General features: G+C 45.4%; 2 protein-coding genes across 16 annotated transcripts in view; one reads left to right on the top strand and one right to left on the bottom strand.

Moving 5' to 3' along the window:
- SPTY2D1 (SPT2 chromatin protein domain containing 1) overlaps positions 1-20022 on the bottom strand; it is a 49913-nt gene extending 29891 nt beyond the window's left edge. The window contains exon 1 of the mRNA XM_053946464.1: positions 19540-20022. Within this exon, the coding sequence (XP_053802439.1) occupies positions 19540-19734 (195 nt within the window). The 5' untranslated portion in view covers positions 19735-20022. The remainder of the gene's footprint in view (positions 1-19539) is intronic.
- Positions 17788-21064, top strand: part of TMEM86A (transmembrane protein 86A) — a 28508-nt gene continuing 25231 nt past the window's right edge. For 5 of the 15 annotated variants that reach the window (XR_008431612.1, XR_008431614.1, XR_008431613.1 and 2 more), the window contains exons 1-2: positions 17788-19365; positions 20036-20134. Coding sequence is in view for 1 of the 15 variants with exons in the window: in XM_053946466.1 (XP_053802441.1) it covers positions 19345-19365 (21 nt within the window). In the remaining 14 variants the exon portion in view is untranslated. Of the gene's footprint in view, positions 19366-20035; positions 20135-20484; positions 20553-20820; positions 20970-21064 lie in introns of all 15 variants that reach the window. The other 10 variants (XR_008431609.1, XR_008431611.1, XR_008431610.1 and 7 more) reach the window with 5 other exon arrangements.

Here is a 21064-nt window from a genome sequence, read left to right as displayed (position 1 = left end):
GCCTCCCTGTATGGGTTTCTGGATGTCTGCTTTTTGGTAAACAACCCCAAAACCTTCTGAAGATCTTTGGACTTTCCTCTGTAGGTGAGGAGGTCAGGGCTCCCTTATCAAGCAAACTGCTGACCCAACAACAAGGTGCAAAGAGCTGCAGATTTTGAAGCTGCAGTTACAATTTTAACTTTTTCTTGAGAGTTAGCATGCTAAAGGTGGGGATGCATACCCTCCTTCCTGGTAAGGAACAGGCAAGGTAACTGTCTCTCCTATTCATTGCAAATATTACTCAGCACTCAAATAAATAAATGCAGCTTTCTACTGAAGTGCTCCTGAAGCTGCTGAGCAGTGGGGCAAAGGAACTGATACATTTTGGGTCGAGAAATGCAGTGTCTGACATGGACTTTTCACTCTCAAAGCAGCTCCCAGTGTGGTTGTTCAGTAGCTCAGAGCTCAGCCAGGCTGCAGGTGCCCTCTCTCCCCACCTCTGTTTGGATCCACACAACCTGAGCCTGGGAGCAAAGGCCACGGAGCTGCTGGCATGTTTTGAAATATGATACAGGCAGCAGCAGTAATCCAGACACTGGTGGCGGCTCTTACATAATGCAATAGTAACACTGCATGCCAGAAGCAACAAGATCTCCTTCTTACACAGGAAAATGAGTGACTCTTGGACAGTTTTCCAAGTGCTCATACACATGAAGATACCAGGAAATGGCTGTCCTATGTAGGGATCTGCAAAGTACTTGGGGCCCTAGCTACAAAGCTGGGCAGCTCCCCATCCACCTGTGTGGTAGGAAGGTCTCAGCCTCAGAGGAGTCACCAGGCCTGGGTGTTGCCAGAATGGTCCCTGCCTGCTCCTCACCCCCAGGTCCTTTCTTGAATGGGTTCACAACATGTTCAGAATTAAAGGTCATATCCCAAGGTCCTTAGTGAGGCAAAGCTCCTGGCCAGGTGTGTGTTTCACAACCTAGACCACACTGGGTAACCAGTTTGTAGTGAGAAACCTCCTCAGTTTCTGCAGTTACCTGAACAATACCTGACTGAAATCCTGTCAGGTGCACAAAGATGACCTTCCTGATGCCTGCTCAGTATAAACTCTTGTCACAAAGTTTTTTCCAAAGCCCGCACAAAAGAGCAAGCCACTGGATCTTCTAATTTATGCTTTTTGAATCTAAACCAGTGAGAAGCTCCTGACATGCAGAGCAGAAGATCCTCACAGGGCTGGGGAGCTCCCTGGGCCTGGCCATGCCTTGTCCTGCACTGCTCAGGGGAAGGGAGCTGTTGTTCTTTCTTGGCTGGTTTCTAGAAGAATTCAGTTTGCTCTACCTCACCCTAGTTGTCTACAATTTTATGTCATCTCCTGGCAGTTCTGAGCTGCTGTGATATTAAAGAAAACATATTCCAGTAAACAGCATCAACTTTCTTTCCAAGGTTGAGTGTTAAAGAAGGTTTCCTGCTTCTTGAATCTTCCATGTCAAAAAAACTCCACCAAAACACTTAGAAGCCTTATCACTTTTGCTTGTAGAGAAAAAGATTTGAGGTCTTACACTGCTGTATAAATGAACATTATAGAATAAAAACTTGGTACTAGTTCTACTGGCATTGAAATTCAAGTCTGTATCATGTAGGAGACACAGCTTGAGAAGTACCTGCAAGTACTTAGGGAAAATACTTATTTTTATTTGGAATAAAAGGAAAATTTTATCACCTGCCTTTGTGACAGAGAAATTTGTTTCTAGAACTAAACCTGTGGTATGGACTTGCTATCGTCATCTCTTCTCATTTGTTGCCTTGAGAGGCTGATCTGGAACAGAGACTAGACAGAGCTAAATGGACAAAATAGGTATTTATTGAAAGGCCTTAAAAGGATACACCTTGGGCAGCACAAGAGTCTGGCCAGGGCTATGCCCAGGTTGAATCCAAGATGGATCCTGGTCATGAGTTTTTACACTCTTGTAAGTTTTGGTTCACCTACATATGGGGTTCAATTGTGCAATTACAGCTCCACGTTATGAAGTCTCACCCCCCTGGCTTGCCCCCCTCTTTTCACCATAGTTTGTGCTTTTTGGGTAATGGTTGTCCTTGATTCTGTAGCTGGGAAGGGATTGTTTTGTTTAACTACCCTGTGAAGAGAACTTACTAACATCTAATATGAAGTTTCAGACTAACATACCAGGCAGCAGAGAATCTGAAAAATATAAAAGCTAAAACCCAAGGCATCACATTCATCTTTTTACCTGAAATTTGGGAAAGAAAATCACTTAAATTCAGCTGGGCTATGTTCAACCATTTGTTGAGAATGCCTGGGGAAAATTCACAACTCTGACATTTAATGAGCACAGCCGATGGCTCTAAGAAGTTTGACTGGCTGCCAAATTGATATGTCTGTGTATCCCAATAGTAGCTGTTATATCTCATTTGGGTTTGTTATTTTTTTTTTCCTCTGATATCTGTTAATTGATTTTTAGCCAGTTTGTTTGGCAATCGTGCTGAAACACTGCAAAGTGGATACAAGATAGGAACAATGCTAAGCAACCAGATGTAAAAAGACTGGAGCAACAAGAAAGCATATTTGTTTTTCACTGTTTAAACATGATTTACCAGCTGGGAAGCTGTCTTGCAGGATATACTGCAGTTCCATTAAACTAATTCAGAGTACAAACACATCGCCCAATGTGGTCTTGCAAACACACCTCCGGCAAATATGCCTGCGTGCAGGAAGTGATACAGCAGGAATTGATTAGGTGGCAGTCACTGGAGACACAGATGGGAACGAAGGGACATTATGGGACATAGATCAATTCTAGGTAGAGCTACACTTCCCCACGTGTAAGGGATCTGCATCCGCCTGTCAGCAGCTGCTCTGAGATTCTGTGGTATCACTGGAGCACTGTCAGATCCAGGTCAGAGCTGGATGAAGAGAGAGAAGGAAGAAGTGCTAGAAAAGACGTGCTGAAGTCAGGACTTTGGCTTATCACCTGGAGTATTGCATAAATGCCAAATTTGTCCCATAAGCACAAAATTGGAAGATCTAAATACAAAATTAAGTACAGGCAGCTAAAAAACCTAAAGTCCTGATGTGGTGGATCATGACAGATATTGCAGTATTCACAATGGAGTTGCAGAGCCTGGCTCTTCTCTGCCTTACTGTCGGGCTGTCAGAGGGCGTTGCCCAGTTGGCCTCCCTTACAGTAGCCAAAAAAATTCTGTCTCCCCCCAGTGATGAGAAAGATAGGGGCTTTCAGAGAGCAAGGAAACACAGGCTACCCTCTGCACTGCTGTTGGTTTTACTGATGAAGCTACTTGGACAAGTAACTTTAGCTCAACATCACTTGAAAAAACTCAGAGAAGATCATTAATGGGAGAGGTCTCTGCTGCATCCCCTTCCTACTGCATGGCATCCTTCCAGCCTGTAAATGTTGCCTTTCCTTGCCAAATCCAAACCCATTATGTTTTTTGTATGAAAGCTTCTCCTTTTCTTGGTCTGAGAAAAAGAATGTGCCGAGCAGAACAGTATAAATTGCGTCACTGCATGGGATAATGTCCCCCAGACCTGCCAGTCAGGAAACTGCTCCTAGTTACAGTATTAGAAAGCAGCTCCTGAAGCAGCAGGTCATTAACTGACCTTGCTTTGGCCTCTCCTGCGTCTACTTTGACACATGTCCAAGATTAAACACCTCCACTGCCACTGTGTTAGCCCTTCCCTTACTTCTTCAGCCTTATCCCCACCTCCTGAAGCTGTGCTGTCCCTCTTGGCCCAGCATTCTTGCTCAGTGCCTGCTCTCCTGCCTCTTCCAGGCCTCCTCCTCAGCTCAGTTATCCAGAGGAAAGCAAGGAGGGAATCAGGATAACATTGTCCCTGCCCCTGCCAGCCCAACTGGAAAGGTCCCTGCCTGCTCACTGAGCTGCTCCCCGGGCAGTGCCCTCTGCTGAGGGTGCTCATTGCAGACCCCATCTGGAGCTCCCCTGACCCAGCAAGGTGGGACAAACCATGCGTAACAGAGCCCTGGGTTCAAGGGCTTAGGTGAGGTTACTTCCACCATCACTGAGTTAACAGATTTTCTCCAGTGCCGTTTTATACTTGATCATCAGAAAATTTTAGGGATAAAAATGGCTATTTCCCCACTCTTGGGAAGGAGAGAATCTTTACTTTGCTTTGCAGGATTTATTTCCAGGCTTGTGACTTTGCAAGAAAAAAAATCAATCAAAATCACATAGTTCTGATTCCCATCACATCCTTTCTGTTCCTTTCCCTCTTGACTTTCCAGGTTGCTATTTTAATAACTGTTTGCAGTTGAAGTCAATGCCATGCCACTCTGAAAAGGCTGAAATCCTAGCTTTCCTGAGGGAAAATATTTCCCCACACATCCCTATCAGAGAGATCAGAGTTCACCCATGTGTCCAGCAGCTCAGGACAATTCTTGGAGATGCTTCATCTTGTCTCCTTCCCCATGTTGCTCTGGACATGGTAATTCACAACCACAGCAAGCTTCCACGCCTCCAAATACAGGAATGTGATGAAGTACAGGGGCTTCAAAGAGCTGAGGTACAGGACAATATGGTGGTTAAAGGCTGATCTGTGTTTTACATTTTTGTGGTCTATTTTTAGCCGCTGTGGTTGCTGTGTATCACAACCCTAAGTCACCTCTGAACTTAGAGTCACAAATACAAAACTGAAAAACAAATTAATTGGATCCACATACTGGCCAGAAAGGAATCCTCTCTCAATATTTATGGACCAAATAAACATAAACAACTGTAAAAATGTCATTTTGTTCTCTGTGGCTAAACATAGGCCTCCTCTGCTGCTGATCTTTTGGCTGTACAGTAAAACATGCCAGCATCTGTGCTGTGAGTAGTTGTTGCTGGGACTCTGAGGTTTTTTAGGTCAGCCCCACAAAAATGTTATGGCTGTTACAAAGTGCTAGGGCTGTCTGCCAGGCTTTGCACCTCTTCTTTTATGCTTGAACCCTTTTTTCATTTAAATCATTGTTATGTCAGTGTACCTATTCTGAAATTAGTTGCTTGAGTGTAGTTGCTCCTGATTTGCATCAGTGGAAGTCAGAAGAGCATCAGTCCACTCATGCTCTGTTTTCTTGGCCAGTTTGACAGAGAGTCAACCCAAACCAACACACTTCTCTAGCTGGTGAAGCAATTCAGTATCTCATTGTATCTGTTCCTTTTGTTCTTTGCTGTCTGTGCATGTAAAGAGGCTTTTCCCCACATTTGCTATTTGATTCTGTGGGTTTTTTTGTGCCCATCCTGTCTGACAGCCTTTACTTTTCAGTTACTCTTTTTAAAAATGCCTTCAACCCCTCTCTTTTGCCATCTCAGAGAAAAGGCACAACTGCATTATTGTAGTGAGTGAATGCATTTTCTCATAAATGTAGCTGAATGGGAGACTATTTAAATATCTTAAATACTCTCCTAATTGGAATAATGATGTGCTAGGAATGGGAGTGCGAAGAGGATTTATATTCAGGCTCCTGAATTTTAGTGAATGAGTAATCAACACTTCATTACTTCCTACAAGGTTAAACATTTTTTTTAAAGCAAATGGTTACTCTAAAACACCCTTTGACTGCACTAAAACAAAAAAACAAACGGAAACGCAAATATGGACATTCCTGGTGAATTTTAGATCATATGAGAGCTTTGTGGATCCCTTGGCAAAGGAGAAACAGACTTGAAATGCTCTTGGCTGATGCCTCAGGGCTGCCCACCAGCCTCTGCTTCTTGCTTGCCCCGTTGATCCTGTCACTCCTCACCTTGTGTGCTATCCTGGTGCTGGTGTCAACACCTGTGCTCCAAAGCCAATGCTCTGAGCCAGATCTGGGGGCAATTTGGGTTAAAAAGTAACCCAGCAAAGTATGTTTGTTTGCTTGTCTGTGTGTGTGACTGTTTCAAAGGCTCCATTCCCCCACGTGATTCATGGAAAGGCTGTACCAAGGTCTGTGCTGGCAGGAGGGCAGGCAGGAGCAAGGGGAAAATGGAACAAGCCCAGGAGCTGGGGAGGAAAATATCTCTGGCTGGTATTGCTGCCAAATGTTGTATCTTCTGGAGTCACTGCCTTAGACCAGTGCAGTTGCATTGGTGCCTGTAGCATGTACCTTAGCAAGGCTGGCCTGTCTTTACAGCTTCGTTTATTCTAATCAACAGGTTGGTCATTTTCTTGGTTAGTTTATTGCTGTAAAGTGAATTATATGCAGTTACTCAGAAGTCAGTGTGTAGTGGTCCAATGTAATCTATTTTATATACGAAATCTAATTTTCCTGTCATCCTGCATAGTCACAATAATTACAAAACACTCATAATCATTTACCTAGAAGAGCCTTTAAGCAGTTCTAAGTGATTAAGCATTGTTGCCACTACACTCTTTTGCATCCTCCAGTACTATGGTTTTCTTTTCATTGTTTCTTTCCTGCCAATTTTTTCTGTAGTTAATTTTATTTGGCTTGATCTGAAGCCTACAGAGGTGAATGCACAGTCTATCATTAACTTGAACAGGCTGGTGATCAGACCTGCTGCAAATGCTTTAACAGGCACAGGTCAAGGACTTGAAATGCAGAACACCTGTTTTACTCTGTGTTCCTATTGCTACTTCAGCTTGCTTCATCAGGTATTTATGCAGAAATGCAAACTCTCCTAGGCACAACACTGGGAAGTAGAGGTCTACACTACATTAATTACAGCAGTTCTTAGAAAGGCCAACCAAGGTTGCCCAGTGCCTCACTCAAGCACCCTGCAAGAGACAGATGGAGAGAGGCAAACAGGCAGAATTGAGGCTTAAAACCAGGTAACATTAAGTGCAAGTTTAGTGTCAGTTCTCCCTGCTCCCGGTTATGCCTCTTGTTTTGCTGAGGCACAATAGCACATGTACCTGTGCAATGTTCTCTAATCCTGTCTGCCTGATAAAGACACAGGAGGCAGAATATTAATCCAAAAGGAAGGGCTGACTCTGGGGTGTTTCTATCAACCCTGGTGCTGTTTGCTTGCACAGCAGTAATTATGGACTCTGCCACAGACAGCATGAATGAGTCTTTCCAGTGTCTCCCTGATAAGAGATCATGTGCACATGTCTCACAGAACTCAAAGTTTCCTAATGCTTTTGCCATTCCACTTTTCAGCATCATCAGGTGCACTGCAATACCCAGCCTTGGAGGAGAGGCTTGAGCTGAAGGGATGTTTGCTGCCCAGTTTACCCAATCCTGCTTGAAAGCAGCCATCCGTGACCAAGGGAGTAAAAACATGAAAATTCCAGCTCAACTGGAAGCGAATCCTTGTTCCCATTAATTACTCAAAACAAAGCAGAAGCATTGGTGCACTGTCTGCTGGAACACATACCATGCTCTCATGTTATGGAAGTCAACTACAAAGTTAGCTTAACTGCTAAAAGAGTTGTATTTTTTTTCATGGCAGCATCATGAACACACATAAGTTATCATGAAGTGAAAAACAGACACTCAGCAGCAGACCCTGAAGTCAGCAGTTCTGGACAGACATCTGAGCTGATCTCAGCAAAACCACATTGTCATCTTCTGACTGTTTCCACCTCCTGAAAACAAATGAAAGTTAACCCTCCAGAAGCTTTAAAAACGAAAAGCTTTTTTAAAAAAATGAAACCTGATTTTTAGAAATTAAGATGTCTTAAATCTCTTCTTTAAGTTTCTCAAACATTTGTAATTCACCCATTGATCTAAATGTACATTCAGTTATTTATGCTGGATTTATTGTGCATTATGGTCTGGTCATTTGCTGACTCTCTCTCAGAGGCTGCATAAACTCTGGGGACAGAGAGAGCTTCCTCTGTGCCAAACAGGAAAAATTTAAAACTGTTTATCTGATATGACAGTATTGATAATAGTGCAGAGAAGCACTTTGGACTTAGCCTATAGGGTAGGATGATCTTCATTATCTTCTGTTTGCATTTGTTTTTGCTCCATGGAAGAGAGATTAGGAGACAGCCAGATTAGCTCTGTGTTTAGCAAGAATATAGGAGATGATAACTGCAAGGACACATTATTTACTTCATCAATAAAAGTGACTTTGGAATGCAGTCTAACTTGCTTTCTGAGTAATTGTATTAGACTTCAGTTCCCAAATGCTGCCTAACTTTCAACTGCCAAAATAGAGATGTTTAAATTACTTGCCTCCTACAGCTGGTTAGTAATAGGGACAGAAATTTGTAGGCACCATCCAGATCTTCCTTTGTAAAATATTTTTCCTTCTTTCGCTAAAAATCTAAAATAGTCTAAAATAAAAATCCCAGTGTAACCACCTCTGTCTTGCAGAAGGTGAGGCACAGGAGGAACAGAAGGATGAAGGAGATCACACAAATTGTGCAAGGTACAACTGTTGTATATTTTCCCAAAATGAAAAGTGCTTGCTAAAAAGCAATCCTCTAGTAAGGCAGTCAGTCACCCCAAGAAGGAAGCCACCAGTAGCCAGATTTTTATGTTCCTCAGAGCCTGAAACTGTTTTCCAAAGACATCAGGTAATGTCAGCTTTGCCTACTTCTGATCTTGTTTTGAATGTTCCTCCACTTTTCGCCCACAGACAAATGTTTGAAGCTTGGACATTTTTAAGGGATAGCTCTAGAGGAGCTGGAAAAAATCCCAAATGACTTTAAAATATTTCCATACTTGAAAGAACAAAAAATAATGATTGAATTACCTCACATCCCCAGGTTCCTAGAGCAGAGTCTTTATGGGACAAACGTGACCTTGCTGTCCTTCCTCTGCCTGCTGCTGTGGGAGTGTGAGGTGGGTCAGGATGTAGCCCAACAGCCCAACAACAACCACACTGCTGCTCAGCCTAAAACCTCTTCTTGCCTTCTCTCTCTGCTCTTGGCACCTGTGCTAAAGCCCTGGTGCAGGTGGAAAGGACAGGTGCCAGAACCACCATCTCCCCTTCCCATCAGGGCACTCATGCCCTCTATTTGCAGCACTATTTCCTTCCTGTGCAGATGTGGGAGCCACAAACTAGAAAGTGCTTTGAAGTCTAATGGCTTGGTAGCACAGCGAAATGTTAAAAAGACCACTACGTCTGTCAGGGGAAAATCCTTGTCTTTGAGGCTGCTATCACAGGTATTTATGGTAAAGAAATGCTGGCCCGAATTCAAGGCTATGCCTTCCAGATTGGCAGCTTAAAATAGGTAAAGCACAGGGGCAGCATGGCTGACCAAGGAGCTCCTCCCAAGCTTATCTACTGCAGCACCCAGGACATTCACAGACAGAAAAAAACTGCTGTTCCAGGTAAGGGAGAAATGCTAATAAATATCCTAAGCACCTCTCCAGTCTCTCCTTTCCTGGTGTGCTGGCATACTGGTAGTGCCTGAAAGGAATCAAACAGGGATCCTGCCTCACTCACTTCTCTTTTCTGAACGTCCTTCTGATCAGAATGAGCAAAGAGTATCAGCCCAGATGGCTGGATGGGTGCACGTCTGTCTGCACTCACCTGCTGAAAACTGCCACCATGCAGGTTTGGCTGGGTGAGATGGAAGTCACCATGCTGGGAGCGGGAATTGCCAGGCTGGGGCATGACATGACCAGCAGTGCTGAACTGCACTGCTGGCAAAGTGCACAGGGCCTGACAGCCCAGGAGAGGAGAAAACCCCAGGGGAAAGAAAGCAAACCAGACCAAAAATAACTGCAAGTGGAAGGGGTGTGCAAAGGCTCCCTTACATGGAATGGTAACTGCTGGCTCATGCCTTCATCCAAGGGCACCTGGGGCTCACCAAGTCCTTTCCACCACTGATTTTGTCTTCTCCAGGTTCCTGCCTGCCATGGAGACAGTGTGTTGGTCTTGGACAAGGGACAGCTTCTGAGGTTTGGGCTGGGGGGTGTCCCTGTGCTCCAGAGCAGGGTCTGCACCATAATTCTGCACATGAGCAGGCACCTCCTCATTGCAATGGCACCTTCCCATGTGGACTCACTCATGGTTCTCCCTGGGCTTCTTGTAGGCTCCTAGCAGAGCTGGGAGATCCATAACAAGATGCTGACACAGCAAGTGGGAAGGAATGGTGGAAAGGCTTGAGAGGTCCAAGGAACCCAGCATGGCCACATGATAGCAGACTAGCAGTAAATTTGTTGGAAAAATTAAGGTCCAGTTGCTTGCTTCTACTGGTTTTACTGGGTCAGATCTGGATAAGGTTGTAACATTCTGCTCCTCCATTTCCTTGTCTTAAACATGAATATTTTGTTTCAGGACATGAAAAGGGAATGGGGTGTGGGTGCTGAAATTTCAGAAAGAAGGAAACACTGTGCCTTGTCTTTCCAGTTCTTTGGAATTACCTGGCTTTCTGGGTCTTCCCTGGGGGACTCTTCACTTCCTTCTGCCAATTGTATACAGAAATTATTTACTCTGATTCATATCCTGGACCCTGGAACCTGCTAATTAGGTGTCCATAAAGGCTGCAAGTGGATATGTCCTACGTAGCACTTCCAGAACTTATCCCAGGAACGTAGTTAAGTGAGGATTTCCTTTAGTGCCAAAGTTCACTCAAAACCCTCCCTCCTTCATTTCTCTACCTCAGGCTACTCATTGCCCTGCTGTTGGACTTCTCCATCCCCCAAGTTTTAATTTTTAGTACAGCAGAGCTCCACAGAGACTTAGACGTGCACAATCATGAAATCAAGGAAAGAAGCAGGAACAGCAAGGAGAGGAGTGTCTGTCCGCACTGAGTCTCTGCAAAGTACTTTTGGGTTCCAGTGATGTCTCCTGGGCTCCTGTATCTAAGCTTTGGCAAGACTGTAGAGAACAAACCAATTTAGAGAATGTTTCTTACATGTTTAATGCTCTCAGAAGAACCTGTCTGAGCCATACACAATTTTATTGCACACCCTGTGGCTGTCCCCAGTGGGCCATGTAGTGCAGGGGAGGCGTCAGACCACTCTGTGTTACTTTGATACTGGTTTTTGTTCCTCTCGAGTTATTTCCTACTGACTTAACAGCTCTCGTGATTCCTGCCTGTATCTGTGGAAAAACCAGCTGCTGATTCAGATGTGGCTCTCTCAGGAAGGGGAATGTGAGTTTGGGTTTTGAGGATGCAGGCCAGCATCCAGGAGCCTTCGCCTGTTCCCAGGGGAACCCCAGAGCCAGGAATGAAGATGAAGCACAAGTTTTGGTTTCAATTCATTTTTTAAAACTAATGCCTTTTCAAAAACCAGTTTCCATAGTGACAGGGAACTGTAGCACCATTGTGAAGGTCCAAAAAGCCCTGGCTGACTATTAGCCAGAAATTCAGCAGTGTGACCAGCTCCTGAGCAGCCTTCCCCAGCCCCTGCTGTGCTCACAGCAGGGCTCTGCTTCAAACACCTAAAAGCCACACTTTTAGCTACCTGTGGGCTGTGCTACTCCTGAGCACTAGGGCTTAATCACAGGTAAAATTATGTTTGTCCAAAAAAGGATATACTTTGGCTGCATTTAGCCCTTTCATATAAAGGGAAAAGCTAGATTTGAAGACAGCTTTAACTCATTGTTTCCTTTTGCATAATGGTGCAGAAACCATGAAATGTGCTCACGATCATCCATTGAGTCAGCAGAGGAGCCCAGCTGGAATCCCAGGTCCTATTTAATTCTTATTTATTAGAACATCCTGCCTCTCACCTTCCCTTTTGCTATCTGTCTGTGGGGGTACTTCTATCCATGCTATAATCCAGACCTCCCAAAAGGACCTAGGAACTCTCACACAATCACATTGTTGTCCTGGTCCCCACCACAACACACAAGAAATGTGCCAGAGAGAACATCCTCCCTGCTGGGCTCAGTGTCAGGTGGTGGAGGTGACAGACTCCACCACTTCCTCACAGAGCTCCTTTGCCGTCAAGCTTTGCTATCTGCTGGATTATGTTGCAGTCTGTAGTATGCAAAGAAACACAACCACAGCACTCTTACAAGTGAAGTCTCAGGTAAAGTTACAAGCACCTGTCCACCACACAACACCTGTTGTGTTACCTGTAGCTTTTGGGTGACGTGCGTTATGCGTGTGTAGGAGGCAGAGAAAAGTGTGGTGGTGCTATCTGTACAAACCTCAGGAAGCCTTTCAGTAGGTCTGGACTTAACGCCTTTCCTCAGGAATAGGTGGGACTGTGGGGGACTGTGGGCTTCAGTGAGGGTGTCTGTGGCCTGTGTGCCACCCAGAGTGCAGAGCTAGCCATCAGGGCAGGGTGAAGATGCCTGCCCAAGGGACACAGGGATGTAACAGCCCCAGCAGGAACCACTGTGCATGTGGCAATTCCAAAACAGAACCCAGGCACTGAAGGCAGGGCACCAGACTGACTCAAAGCATACACCAGACACCTCCTCCCTTTATCCCCTACTATCCCTTCCAGTTTTATGATAAACTGTAATTTTTCTCAAACATCTAACAATCATTATTCCCTTTCTACTCCTCCTATTTTTGCCTCTGTATCCATGTGACACTTTTGGAGCTGAGATCACACGCAGGAAAAGAGAGTGAAAATGGCAACTATTGTAGTTTTTGTGAGAGAAGAATGTTTTGCATGTTGCTTGCTCTTGAACCATTGGAAATGACATACCAAACCAGAAATTGTCCTTCTGGTGCAAGACCTTAACTCAAATGAAAAAAGCCAAGTTCTGCAGGAAAAAAAAAATAAAGAGAGGCATATTTGGACCAGTTTTTATGCCAGTATTTTCAATTAGCATAGACAAGCTAAGGGTTTGTCTATGCTAAGGCTGACAATGGAGCCCCAGAGGAGGCCAAGAGGCCAGACATATTTGCTTTGTATTTCCCAACTTCTGGCTACCAGCAGCTCAGGGAATTCATCAGAGGTAAAACCATGTATATGTTGCCAGGACAAGCTGAATAAAGTAAGAACTATGTATGTCTTGAAAATTGATCATCAGGATTCACCAAAACTTGAGAAGTGCACCACTCTGACTGTCTTGTGATTGCAAGTGAAGGCACTGTTTTAGAGAGTTTCTTCCTGCAGGATACAAATTTTTCCCTTGCTCCCTCAAGACCTTCAACTGACCCCACTAAATTGTTAAAATTCCACTAGAAAGTGGCTGCTGGGAACATGTGCAATAAATATCTGCTAAGATCAATGGCAGTCTTACTGATTTAAAATCAACGTATTGCTTGCTGACAGTGCTGGCAGTGTTTTCTTCTGGGAAATGTAACAGTGGTTGGCTCTAAACAAACACAGTGGTAAAAAACTTTATCTGAACTAATTAGTGACTCAGACTCATTTTAGAGTAACCCAGAAAATGCCTGTTGCCCACAGACAAAACTTGGAAGTAATCAGTGATTTTGGATACTGCCATTTACAGTGGGACACTGGAAAGCATCCTGGCACAGATCAGAACAACTGAAAATTCCCTCTGAAAATTAGATGCTTAGGGTACCTAGACAATGGTCTGAAAGCCACCAGTCACTTTTGAAAACATGACATGAACAGCATTAGGTTACTATGGCTCTAATGACCATCACCCACCCTTTCCAGACCAATTCCTTGTTCCCCTCCCAGCTTCTGGCTGGCCTTCATCCCATGTGACACCATGCATTCATGACAGAAATAAGCCCACCAAAACCTAAAGTGCCACCACAAGTTGGTCTCATCCACCAGCAAGCAGCTTTGGGCTGAGTTGGGATCCTCTCTGTCTTTTTCTTTAAAGCCTCTCTCCTGCCATGAGTAGTTTTTTTCTCAGAGGTTCAGCTAGATTGCTTTGATGAAAATAGACATGAAAGCATTTGCCCTACCTACATTATGTTTTGTAACCTAACCATTTAATTGCATCATGCTTTTTCCAACAAATCATCTGATGATGATTCCCAGGACTAGCCTTTACCTCTTTACTTCAGCTATTACCACATCCTGCTTATAGATATCACTAAATCACAAGGGGATTGGTCACTAGATAAATCAGAGCTCTTTTTGATGGGTTTCTAACCTGGGAAATAGGACACCTGAGTGAGAAACAGAAGCTGTAACCACATCAGAACTGTGCAGTCCATGCCTACAGACTGTCCAGAAGGAACAGGCAAGGACAGAGGGCGGGGCATTTGCCCTACATGTGAAAAAATAGATTGAATGCACATAACTGTCTTTGAAAACCAGTGATCAAGAGGTTGAGGGCTTATAAGTAAAATCTAGGGGCAAGCCAACAAAGGAAAACTCATGTTTGCTCTTCCTGCAGAGCACCAGAGCAAGGGAAGCTGTTGATGAAATTTTCTTACTGTGACTACAGGAAACACTGTGCTCCCATGCTCTGATCCTGCTGGGGCACTCCTTGATAGCTCTTGGAAAAACAGCACAGTAAGCTGTAAGCAATCCAGGAGACTCTTGGAGGGTGTGTTGAGGATGATTTCTTAATCCAGGTGACAAACAATGTGACCAGAGGTGAAGCATTACCAGTCCTGTTGCTTATCAATAGGGATGAACTATTAGAGATGACAAAACTGGTGATAACTCAGACTGCAGCCATCCTGCCCTGGTGGAAATCAGTCTTGAACACCTCTCCTGTGAAGAAAGGCTGAGAGAGTTGGGGTTCTTAAGCCTGGAGAAGAGAAGGCTTCAGGGAGACCTTATTGCTGTCCTTTATAAGAAATATGGAGAAAGACTTTTTACTGAGGCCTGTAGTGATAAGAGAAAGGGCAGTGGTTTTAAACCAAAAGAGGGTGGACTTAAATTGAATATACAGAGGATTTTTTTTTATTATTATTATTATTATTAGAATGGTTATGAGAAGTCGTGGATGCCCCATGATGGAAGTGTTTGAAGTCAGGAAAGATGGGGATTTGAGCAACCTCATGTAGTGGAAAGTTCCCTGCCACAGCAGGGGCTTTGACTGGATGATCTTTAAAGGTCCCTCCCAACCCAAGTAACTCTATTGGTTCTATGATAAACTGTAAACATTGTAGATTTTGTGATTTACTTCCATGATGAATGGATTTTTTTTAATGGGGACTATTTTTCCTTCCTTATTAATGCTTTTTTTTATAAGATTATAATGTTTGATTATAAGATTATATTTGTTTTGATGTTGATTAGGGTATAAACCAATAAAACCAAGGAAAAAACCATAATGGACCTGCACTGTGAATCCTCCTTAGCTATACACATGCTCATGCCCAGAAATACTAAATTTCATAAACATGGACACACACACACAGAGCATTTATTAAGCCCAAACAGAAAAGTGGTTTTATGCCTGAGAAGAAAACTTTCAAATACATGGCCTATAAATAGATTATATGCTGCCTTTCTGGTTCAATAAATAGCCTGAAAAAGTGCTCTCAGGAGACATGAATTTGCAGTGTCCCCTCCTTTATTTCACTGAGAGGTTAATTCTGCACTCTAAGTGTAATACTTTATTGTCAGTATGGAAATTGCCATCACAAGGGAAGCAATTGCACTTTCTGCATTTCTTTAGAGATTGGGAAATAAATCTGTACAGAAAGAAAATAGCCCCATTTCTCCTTCATGTGCAGAAGGAAGCACCAGGTTACTTAACATGAAAAACATTGGGAACTTCTGCAATGGCCAGTACACAAACCACCAACAAGCCTAGACAAGTTGGATATGACAAAATAGAAAGCCACACTGGATGTATCCTGCAGACACTGCTGCCCCTAGAACTGGGACACTGTGCTTGGAGCAGCCAGCAAGAAAATAGCTCAAGAGTATCTCACAGAGATGAATTCAAATAAAACTTTTCCAGCCCTCAATGGTACACTTGTTTCTGGTTCTTGAGTAGTTTAATTCGCAGTCACTTTTGTGTTAATAGTAAATCTGAAAGTGCAAAACAAAGCATGTGGCTCCATGACCCACTGGCAGAGCCCATTCTATCAGACCCCTCATTCCAGAGGCACCTCCATGTGAGAAACATTTTGCAGCTTTTCCAGCCATTGCTGGAGGTAAGACAACCTTGTCCCTGTGTAATAAACTGATTTCTCTTGCTGTCTTTCCCCTACCCTGCACACCACAAACAGAAGTATGGCCCAGCAGAAGTATTTTCAAGCACAAACATGCACAGAAGGACTTAATGTTTTGTGTTGCTATACCCAACCCCCATAAATTTATGCTCATGTAATTACTGCTCTCTGTTTGCCTACTGATAAGTGAGTTAAAAATACCACACACACCCCAAATTAGAACTGGTTTCTATTTTTTGTTAAATTCCTGCAGTTGATATAGAAGAAAATGTTGTGATGAGCCACATGAGATCCCTCTTACCTCCACTAGTCAGGACAGGAGACTGCAACACTACCAACAGAAAAACCCCACCAAAAGCATGGCATGCACAGACCAGGACTAATTTGACTGTGTTGTGATGACATCAGTCCTGTATCCCATTGCCTTTCTTCATCTGATGCTTGGTGTTTCTACAGTGGGAATGGATTTGAGCTGGGATCTTTTCTATCAGAGCCTGCATTTAAATGGAATGTAAAATCTTTCTGCAATATCCAGATTCCTAGTTTATATTCCAAGGTACTCCTAACCTAGACTAAACATAAAATATTTCTGTTATTTAGATAAAATGTAAAATGATATGCAAGCCATTTCTGTTCTATCTGAATTCCTACTTTATACTCTGAGGTGTCGCTCACTTACATAGAACTACTTACAATTGATGAAACACTTATTTTTGAAGCCTTTGAAAGAACATTAAATTAGTCTAATATTAAATAAACAACAACAGATTTCCAACTTATATTCAGTTTGTAAAATCTTTATCATATGAGCCATCTCTTTATTACATACAAGTACCATATTTGCCATTTAAGCTTCTGAGTCTCTATTTCTAAAAGCTTTGTGGAAGGAACTGTCTGGAAATCCCATAAGGTCAACCCCTTTCCAAGCAAAACTAATTGAGATTGAGTTTCCCAGTGCCTGTTTGAGGTGGGGGAGTCAGGACACACAGTTTCCCTTTCACTTCTGATAGGCTTCTCTGAGAAAATAACATTGCATGAAAACCCACCCTGAGCTGTTAATGTATTTTGAATTTTGCATCAATAACACAGAGAAATAGCTTATATGTGAGACTAGGCAAAGCTTCAGCTGGCAGCCACTGGAGACAGAAACTGCACTTTAAAATAAAGAGAACTAATCTAAAGCTGCATTCTTGTCAATATCCTCTTGCACTTTGCAGCAGCAGAGACAATACCAAATGCAAACATGCCCCTGCCCACTGCACAGGCCTGGATCATCACAGAGAGGCTGGGATAAGCAGATGAACATTTGGCTAAGGACCAAGGAGCAGATTTTTCTTTTTGTTTTAGATTCTGAAAAGCCAAGACACAATCAAGGTCCCAGAAGGATTTCCAAAAGTGATTAGGAGCCCAAGTTCTCTGAGTCCATTGGTCCTTCTGAAAATCCTGTCTAGCAAATGAACTGCATCACTGAACATCAAAATACCTCTCTGCTTGTGCTGCTTCTGCTAGAGACCTTGATATCAGAAGGGCAAAGTCATTATCCTGAAAAGGTTAGAAATTTCTTCCCCTTCTTTAGTTCACCTACCTTTCCCTCAAATGGGAAAGCTTTTCCTCTTTTTGCTTAATAGAATTGCTATTGCCCTATGAACTATTTTAACTGAAATTGTAATATCAGCACTCAATCCCCTGGCTGTGGCCACCCAGATCTTTGTTTTACAGAGAACAATTTGCTTTCATTTGACTGAGGTTTACCTAGCACAGATTGCATTGCAATGCCTCTGATAGTGCAGAGTTGCAGGGTCCTTTTTTTTGGGCAGAAAACCCTCTTGGATTAGGATGTGATTAGGAAAAGTTGCAGTGTCCATCCTGGTGCCATCAGATGGTGGTGGGCCAAACACTGCCTTCTCTATTTACACGTCTCTACTGACAGGAATTGTGCTGCCCATGTGGGACCTTGGGACTGCTGTTCATACACATTTTTTCCTCAGAAATGTGATACCAATCTATTGCACAAAGACTGCAAAAGAACTGCACTGATTTTTTTTTTTTTTTCTTTATAGAAGTGTTCCCTCAATGTGATAGGTACTGAACATGACTGCAAATAGCAAATTACTTAATCATCAACTATATAAGTACCTGTTTGTTTTGTCATGAAGTGAAACTTGCGAGCAAGATCCTATTACACATGAAGTGGCTTCTTGCATCCTTAAATATTAATCCTCAAGTAAAAACAAATTAAAGATACTCCCAGGTCACTTGAGTAAGTCTGAGCTGATGCATCCCACTCTCCCGTATCCCACATTAAATGTTCTTTGCCTTGTCTTTGTGCCAACACCAACATTTTTGCAGCCTCTGAATGGCCTTGGCAGAAGGATGGGGATGTAAACTGCGAGGGACCCGGCTGCTGGGGGGGGCACAGGAGCCATTACCAGCCATTGGCAGCAGGAACAGGGCTCAAAAGTACAGCGAGCCCTGCAAGGGAGAGGGTTTGCTAAGGACCTGTGGTCTTAAGATGGAGATGATGGGAAGTGTTAGGAGGGTAACTCTGAAATGAGAGAAGCCCCTGAAACGGAAAAAAAAAAAATGGCAACATGGGGTGGTGGAGACTCAAGGTGGAGGAGAAAGAGTGGAAGGCCGCAGGGGACTGTGCAAGAAATAGGGATGTGAAAGACGGCAGGCGGGAAGCCACAGGAAGGGAAGGGAGGAGAGAGGCCGGGGCTGGGGTGTGCGGGCACAGGCAGGGGAGCAGGTGTGTGGAGCGCGGAGCCGAGACGGGACGGGTCTGAGGACAGCGAGGGCTGAACGGTGCGCTGCACCCGCCCAGCGCCTGGTACGGCCGGTGCCAGCGCGGCTGAGCGCGGGAGCGAAGGACACGGTCCCGCCCCGTGTGCCCGGCCCGGGGCTCCGCACCCGCGAGACGCTGCCGGCGGGACCCCTGGGGGAACGGGCGCTGGGCCGGCCCTGGCGCCCCTCGGCCGCCGGGGAACCCGCGCTGCTCAAGGGGCCGCCGCTGCCCTGGGGCAGGGAGCGGAGCGGCTCCGGTGCTCCCAGGGCTCGGCATAGCCCCGCCGCCGCCCACTGCGACCACCCCCGAGGAGGGGCAGCGGCACGGCCCGGCCGCCACCGGCTGCGAAGGGCGCCCAGCCGGGAAGCGGAGGTGCCGCTGACACCGCCGTAGCCGGGTCCGAGCGAGGCACTCGCCCGCCCGGCAGCGGGCCCAGGGCCAGGGCCAGGGCCAAGGCCGCCCGCTCCGATCGGCGCCGCCCGCCCGGGCGGGCCCGGGGCCGCCCCCTCCTTCTCCCCGCAGCGCATTCGCCGCGGGGGCCCCTCTCCTGTGACGTCAGCGCCGCCTAAAAAAGCGCCCCGGCAGGCAGGGCAGCGGGCTGGGCAGCGGTCGCAGCGGCGACAGCGACGGCCACGACAGCAGCAGCGCGCGCCCCGCCGCCGCCAACATGGTGTCCCCCGTCACTGTGGTGAGTGCGGGCCGCGCGGCGGGTGGGGCGGCGGGGCCCGCGCCCCTTCCCACGAGCTCCCGACCGCTGTCCCCGCTCCCGGCCGGTGCCCTCTCACCCGCTCCCCGGGCGCTGTCCCCGAGCGCGGCGGGAGCCCGACCACTGGCGGCCACCCCCGATCCCCGTGATGCTCACCCCGGCCTCCCCCGGCAGCTGTTGCTCCAGCGGTGCGCCTGCCCCGGCGGCTCTCCGCTGCGTCCTCCTCTTGTCATGTGTGTTTTTAAAAACGTCCACGGTATATCTGTTCTGCGTGCACCGTGCACTGCATGTGCTCAGAGCGGAGTTGCACCAGATGCCCTGGGCTCGCGTCGCGGCAGTGGCCGGCAGCATCCTCCTGTCCCCGCGGCCTCCCTTGCTTTCGCAGGCACCTCTGCCACACCATCCGGAGGTGTTTTGCTGTCCAGGTCCTGGTTTAGGCTGAGGCGTGTGTTGACCCCCGTGTGGGGCAGACCTTACCACGGGTTGGGTGACCTTTCGCTGAGACCTCGTCTTGTCTGCAAGTTAGTCTGGCGCTTCCACCACCTAATGACGTGAGACTGGGATTGGTGTCACCTGCCTGTTTCATGGGGTGTCACGATGCTTAATTAACGTAACCAGCAATAAGGTAGCAACTCGCTGCTGTTCCTCTCAGTAGGTGATGTGTGCAGTAGAACTCTTGGATTGATGGAACCAAGCTGGTAACTGAAGGAGCTGTGGCTTGTGCCAGCAATACGAGGAGCTGCCCCTGCAGGTGAGCAGGGGCTGTTTCAATGCTGAAAGAACTGCCAGAACAGCAGAGACGCTGCACTGTTAGACATGCTGCTTTGCATGTTCCCCTTTCTAGAAAGGGATTTGTTGGAATACCCCAGCAGATTTAACACATGCTGTAAGGATAACTGTTGGTGGGAAAGTTTCCTCGTGCTTTGCTGCAGTGCTGAACAACTACTGCTGATATCCTTGTTCCCTGTGGATCCATTCTCATCTTGTTTTGAAATAGTTTGGTTAAGGGCCAGGCTATTGCATACTCTCTGGCAGGTAGAAATCTTGTCCTGATCTTAACTCACAAAGCTGGTGTTCAAAACTTTTAAATTGCTTTGCCAGTTCTGCACTGCAGGCTGTATTGCCTGATACTTTGGATGACTTTTCCCCCAGTTACTACCATGTACCTGGTAAGTTCATCAGCAGCCTGGGGATGACTTTTATCTCTAGAGACAGAGGGAAGTAGCTTGGAAATTATAACTTTGTACTGCCAAACTTTTTTTTGGATGGTTTTCCAAAATAGTTAAAAAGGTTTGGTATCTTTGTGCTTCTGTGCCATAAACTAAATTTGTCCTTCAGTAATGCTTTTGGTTATAGTGAATTGTGTATCTTGGAAGTAAAATCTCATGTTGGGACAGTACTGGAATGACTCAGAAACTGACAGGATTTGTTTCACAGTTTGCAGAAGGCAGTACTTGGTTGTTGTGATAGTGCATCCAGGGTGGTCTTGCAGAGTGTTGTTTCAACCAAGTTTTGAGGCAAATTACTAAAGCACGAGTACGTGCTGGGAAGGGCATACAGAGTTCAGACTGGAAGACTTTAGGAAGGTAAACTCGGGGGGAAAATGAAAAAAACCTTATTTTCTCACTTGCCCTTTTGACATATAACAAAGCAGATTTCTGCTCTGGCTGTATGCCTGACA

The sequence above is a fragment of the Vidua chalybeata genome, chromosome 6 (genome assembly GCF_026979565.1).
Source record: "Vidua chalybeata isolate OUT-0048 chromosome 6, bVidCha1 merged haplotype, whole genome shotgun sequence".
Lineage (NCBI taxonomy): Eukaryota > Metazoa > Chordata > Aves > Passeriformes > Viduidae > Vidua > Vidua chalybeata.
The sequence above is the reverse complement of the archived record's forward strand: the minus strand, read 5'-3'. Positions and strand labels throughout refer to the sequence as shown.